The sequence below is a fragment of the Sitodiplosis mosellana genome, unplaced genomic scaffold (assembly GCF_009176505.1).
Source record: "Sitodiplosis mosellana isolate CC-2019 unplaced genomic scaffold, AAFC_SMos_1.0 Smas_scaffold_3879, whole genome shotgun sequence".
NCBI lineage: Eukaryota > Metazoa > Arthropoda > Insecta > Diptera > Cecidomyiidae > Sitodiplosis > Sitodiplosis mosellana.
In genome coordinates, this window is record NW_022599121.1 from 1 (window position 1) to 6,087 (window position 6,087).

Consider the following 6,087-nt stretch of genomic DNA (forward strand, 5'->3'; position numbering starts at 1 on the left):
TTCATTTCGTGGGATCCATTCCAAGTGACAGAGCATCGGATAATGTCAGGTCAGCCAATTTTCGACGGGTAGCTCTCTGAATCCATGAAAACCATTCTCTATGTATAGTCGCTTCAAATTGCTTACACAATATTTCAGAAAAGTGTCATAAAAATCGAATTGTCTAACGCAGTAGCGAATTTCGACGATTTCCATTTTGTTGAGAATGTTTCTGATGGAATAGATTTGAAATGGATTTAAATAAGTGTTTTCCAAATAAAAATGATTGACCGATGTGAAGTCGTTTTTGTGCAATTCGATGTAGCGAAGTGGTTCCGATGCAATATCACAATGGGAAATATATCTGATGAACTGATTGAAACCCGATGTTTGACCACTTTCCGTGCCGTCGTTCAAAAATACTCGGGAACTGATTGACGGGATTAATCCATTGAGGAATTCACCGTATTTTGCAGCTGCAATGTAATTTGCTTTGACATATTCACCGACTACTTTTTGCATTGTCTTACAGGTTTGACCTATTGCAAGCAAATCCCATGACGATAGATACTCAAAGATTTCGTCGAAACATTCGATGGTCAGCTTAAATAAACTAGGATTTTGTCTGTAATCACAAGTTGACTGTTTGTTTTTGCTTTCATCCACATTTGGTGCCCGATTTGCATGAGCTACAGCAATTCCACTCATTTTGACTAATTTCCGAAGTACGGCTTTGTTATTTATTGCATCAACTGAATCTAAGAAAAAAAAACAAAAAATTGTTATCCGATAATTATTGGACTTTGTATTGAGAATAAGCATGTAAATATCACTATTTAAAGGGGTAAAAAATCAAACAGAAATGATTTGCATCAAAAAACTTATCAACTTGAAGAAACGTGAAAATCTTAAGAAGAAATGGTCTTGATAAAGTTTTGAAGACCCAAACTTTTTTTTTGTACAGACACTTATTCCTCACTCTTGCTATTAAAACCACGACTAAATAAATCACGAGTAAACCAACTGAAAACTACTCTTAATAAATCGAAATAAACAAAGCTCTCATTCTTACCCAAGGTCCTTGGGCCAAGGACAGAAATACAAGAATTTTTTTGGGCTCCGATTACAAATTTTGTTCCTTTTTTTCAACAATCTGAAATGAAATTTGCAAGGAAACAATGATAAGAGTAACGATTGTCACTTATTTGATTGAAAAATGATTTTTTTTCCACTGAATTCAATGTTTTTTTTTTTAATGACGCAGAACAGATAAGTTTCACAACAATAATAGAAATGACGTTCTATTGCATTGATATAAGAAGTGTAAATGACAGTTGGATGTGAAGTTGGTAACGGACCATCAATTCCAATGGGATGCACTTCCAGCTGGGGAAATGAACTGGATTTGAAGTCTCGTTCAGATAACTAACTAGTTTAAATTTAAAAAAAAATCGCCTGTGAATATATTGCCATGTATTGAAATGAAATTTCAATCGTTTTAAAACCGCATAAAATATGGTTAATCTTAAATATATTTTATCGTTTTAATTTGTATAGCTTGTGAACAAATCGTTTTTGAATGGCTGAGCAGATTAGCTTTTCGTGTGCAGCGGATATATCTCAGCATATCGACAACGGAAGTCAGTGTATGATTGGCGTGCGTTGCGATGCAAAGCCACATCAACTACACACATAAACTGTGTTCAGCAATTCATGCACTGACCTGCGTGGTCGATATACTGAGATACATCCGCTGCACACGAAAAGCTCAGCTGGTCAGCCATCCAAAAACGAATGTTCGGAACAAATTCATTTTCGATTCATTAGAACAAAATGAAATTGTTTTGATAGAGTTTGGTGGAAGTTCAACGTGACACTACAACATTCGCCAAGATATAAGATAAGCAGCTTTTTTCCAACACAATACTTGCTTCATAGAGATGGGCTTATTTGTCATCGTGACACAGAAACGATTCGCATAATTTCTATGTAGACTCGAACAAGCGCATAAAAATCTGAACACGAATCGCTGCAAATCGTAGCTCAGAAATCGTTTAGCAAGTCTACGAATTAGCTGCGAGCAACTGACATGTCAAAAAAATGTTTGTATGTTTGTACTCAATTTGAAATAGATTCGAAATACCATTAGATTTGAAAAATAAAATTGTTATTTGCAACTATAGTATGAGTTAACTACGTTCTTCATTTCTCTTCGCTTAACCATATGACTTTTTGTGATGGCATGGATGAAAAAGTCCTCAAACACAAGGTTAAACATTGATGCTTTTCAGAATGATTTTCGTTGAATTCGACGTATATGATCCTTGTAATCCCCAAAAAACACACATACCATGATTCAGATAAGCCCCATTGCACGCAAATTGCAAATATCTGTAATAATTTACCCGGCAACATTCCATCTTGGGTGGATTAGTTGAGCCAGATGCAACGGAAAATAAAGCCTATATTTTTGCATGGCTAATGAGGCTCTTGATTATCCTTCAACTGTTTTTAATCAGGCGCAACTGTCACTCTCTAGCATCATTAGCCGATAGCCGTGCAAAAATAACTGTCTACCTAAGTTCAACGAGCTTGCATTTTATTTTAGTCACGTTTCGTCTCTCGAGTGAATAACACTAAAACATTAAATAAAATAAAAAGTAAAAATTAAAATCATTTTACTTACAATCGTTCAAAGTCATTACATTCTAAAGCAGCAAATAATTAGTCGAATCGTAAACTAAAGGTAGTCTCATTACTGGAGTAGGTTTAAATAAAATCAATTCTTTTTGCATTTGGAAGTGATTTTCGTCAAGAAAAATGAATATAAAGTTTACAAGAACTTCCATTTTCGGTTCCTATCAAATAACTTCATGTTAATTTCCTTTGAACCAACTTCAAATTAAAAGTCTAATCAAACAAAGTACATCAATGTCATTTTAGTTCACCTGTCGTGTAGTACACAGCGTTCGAGAAGTTATCTGTTCATTTGTCCAATTGTCCCAAACACAAATTTTCAGGTGACCTATCTAGTAAGTCTCGAAAGCAGTAGTCACGTTCTTTCAATTGTAAATGTACAGCAACTAATCAACTTGAATTGTCTAATCATAGCCACATTCAAAAGTCATAACATACGGAAACGGATCAGCGAAGAAAATGAAGACGATTATCCCAGTCCCGTTGGATGCGACTGTCACAACATCATTCTCCAGCAATGCTGCGGCACGAGCAACCAAAAAACTGTTTTTGGACGAAGACTCGGCTAATTTTCATTTTGTGTTCGATTCCGACAACGATCGGCCGATGAAATTACCAGTCCATAAAATTATCTTAGCCGCTGCTAGTCCAGTGTTTCACACTATGTTTTATGGTTCGCTAGAAGAAAAAACCGAAGTTGAAATTGTCGATGTATCGTTCGGGGCATTCAAGGAGTTTTTACAATATTTCTATTTGGCCGACGTAACATTGACAATGGAACATGTCCCTGGTGTCATGTATCTAGGCGAAAAATACGAAATCACCGAATGTTCGGATGCGTGTTCAACATTTTTGATGCAAAATTTGACAGCAGACACCGTGTGTTGGGCATATGAGGTAGCTGTTCTATTCAAGCGTAAAGACCTGATGGAATTTTGCAACACACTTGCCAAATCCGAAATTTCAGCTGTAGTCCAATCAAGGTGCTTCATGGAATGTGACCAAAAAGTACTTCGTCACATTTTGAAATTGGATCCATTAAGTGGTCCAAACACAGACGTGTTCCAAGCTTGCATCGCTTGGGCAAAATCCGCATGTCAACAGAAAGGTTTGGATGGTGATCAACCGCAAAATTTACGTGATCAACTGGGTCAAGCATTCTACGAAATGCCATTCGCTTTAATTTCTCAGGCCAATTTCTTTAATTTTGTTCCGCCCAATGCCACATTATTTGCAAATGAGGATTTGGTGGAAATTATTCAAATGGTCGCTTCATCGGAATTTCAACCGACAAAATTCGTGAAATGGGCCTCAGCCCAAGGATCCAATAATCAGAGCATACGTCTCAGTCGCATAGTAGAAGATAGCTTCGTGATAAAAGACATCGAGACGACAACATTTTCATCTAACAAGTCATTAATGTTGAAAGGTATTTCATTTGCCAATGTGTACCACTTTAATAAGGAAAAGTGGACTTATTTCGTAGTAAAGTTTCCCATATCGAAAATAACGATCACAACGAAAGGTCACGATGATCAACCTCAAAAGAAAAAGTCTCCTAAAATTCTCTTCAATGGGGAAATAACATTGGTGACTCATGGAACAAATCAAGTTGACTTACCATCACCAATCCTCATCAAACCTGGGATCAAGTATGAAATATGTTTGCAGCAAGAGGTGCCACCATCGAGTTACACTTTTAATACACTCAAGCCGCTGCTTCGCTTTGGGCCGGATGTCGAAATTCGATTCCACCCAGATACCAAATTGGGTTATGAAAACACTGCCACTGGACTGGTCACTGGTTTATCGGTTGAACGTTTGGAAACGGTGATGAATTGTGATTTAGTCTAATCGGATCACCGGCTGCAAGAAATCATCATATCACTATAGTTTTTTGAACTCTAGAGGCTCTAGAAGCCCTGATATCACACCTATTTCTGAGTTGCTACATACCTAATAAATGAAATTATCTCAATAATCCACATCAACCATGAATTTTATATCAAATGTCATTTTTTTCTGAAATAAAATAATAAAATTGTTCACCAAATAGTTTTTCTAAACTTCGTTCGTGACTTTTATTTATCGAAAACATAAGGAAATTTCCAGTGAAGAAAAACACACATACCACGATTCAGGTAAACCACATTGCACGCAAATTGTAAATGTTTGTCAAATGTAGATGTGACGAGTAAAGTAATAATTTACTTAGCAACATTTCATCTTGGGTAGATTAGTTGAGCCAGATGCAACGGAAAATAAAGCCTATATTTTTGCATGGCTAATGAGGCTCTTGATTATCCTTCAACCGTTTGTAATTAGGCGCAACTGTCACTCTCTCGCATCATTAGCCGATAGCCGTGCAAAAATACCTGTCTACCTAAGTTCAACGAGCTTGCATTTTTTGTTAGTCATGTTTTGTCTCTCGAGTGGAAAACATTAGAACATTAAATAAAATAAAAAGTAAAAATTAAAATCATTTTACTTACAATCGTTCAAAGTCATTACATTCTAAAGCAGCGATAAATGGTCGTATCCTAAAGTAGTCTCATCACTAAAATATGTTTAAATAAAATTCTTTTTTTTTTGCATTCGGAAGTGATTTTCGTCAAGAAAAATGAATATGAAGTTTACAAGAACTTCCATTTGTGGTTCTTATCTAAGCATTATCTTTCTTTTTTCGTTCAGTATTTTTGTCATTTTTTCAAATGCAACTACTCTGCCCTACGCCATTGACGAAATCCAAAGTGAAAATGAACAAGCAAACGGGAATGACTCTGAAAATTCTCAGGCGGAAATGAAAGTGGTGAAAATGAAGGCGATTCCACAAATGCCAAAGGTGCGAATTAAGACGACATTCTCCAGCAATGTTGCGGCACTGACCACCAAAAAACAATTTTTTTCGGATGAAAGGACGGCCGATTTCCATTTTGTGTTCGACTCCGACAGCGATCAGCCGATGAAATTGCCAGTGCATAAAATAGTCTTAGCTGCCGCCAGTCCAGTGTTTTACACTATGTTTTATGGTTCACTAGAAGAAAAAGCTGAATTTGAAATCGTCGATGTGTCATTCGAAGCGTTCAAGGAGTTTTTACAGTTTTTTTAGTCGACCGATGTAACATTGAGACTGGAACATGTTTCTAGTGTCATGTATCTTGGCGACAAATACGAAGTCGCCGAATGTTTGGATGTGTGTTCAACATTTTTGATGCAATATATAACCCCAGATACAGTATTGTGGGCCTATGAACTAGCCGTTCTATTTAAGCGCAACGACCTAATAGAGTATTGCAATGCGATTCTCAAAACCGAAACTTCAGCTGTACTTCAATCGGATGGCTTTTTAGAATTTGACCAAAAAGTAAGGGAAAGGACCCAATGGTGGGACACGATGTGGCCGAGGCCCAT

General features: G+C 36.6%; 1 protein-coding gene across 1 annotated transcript; it reads left to right on the forward strand.

The window, feature by feature from the left end:
- Positions 1–3,135: 3,135 nt before the first annotated feature.
- On the forward strand, positions 3,136–4,530 carry LOC129571974 (kelch-like protein 41a). The gene has a single exon (XM_055451872.1). It carries the CDS (start codon positions 3,136–3,138, stop codon positions 4,528–4,530), a length of 1,395 nt encoding a protein of 464 aa, XP_055307847.1.
- The last annotated feature ends 1,557 nt before the right edge of the window (positions 4,531–6,087 follow it).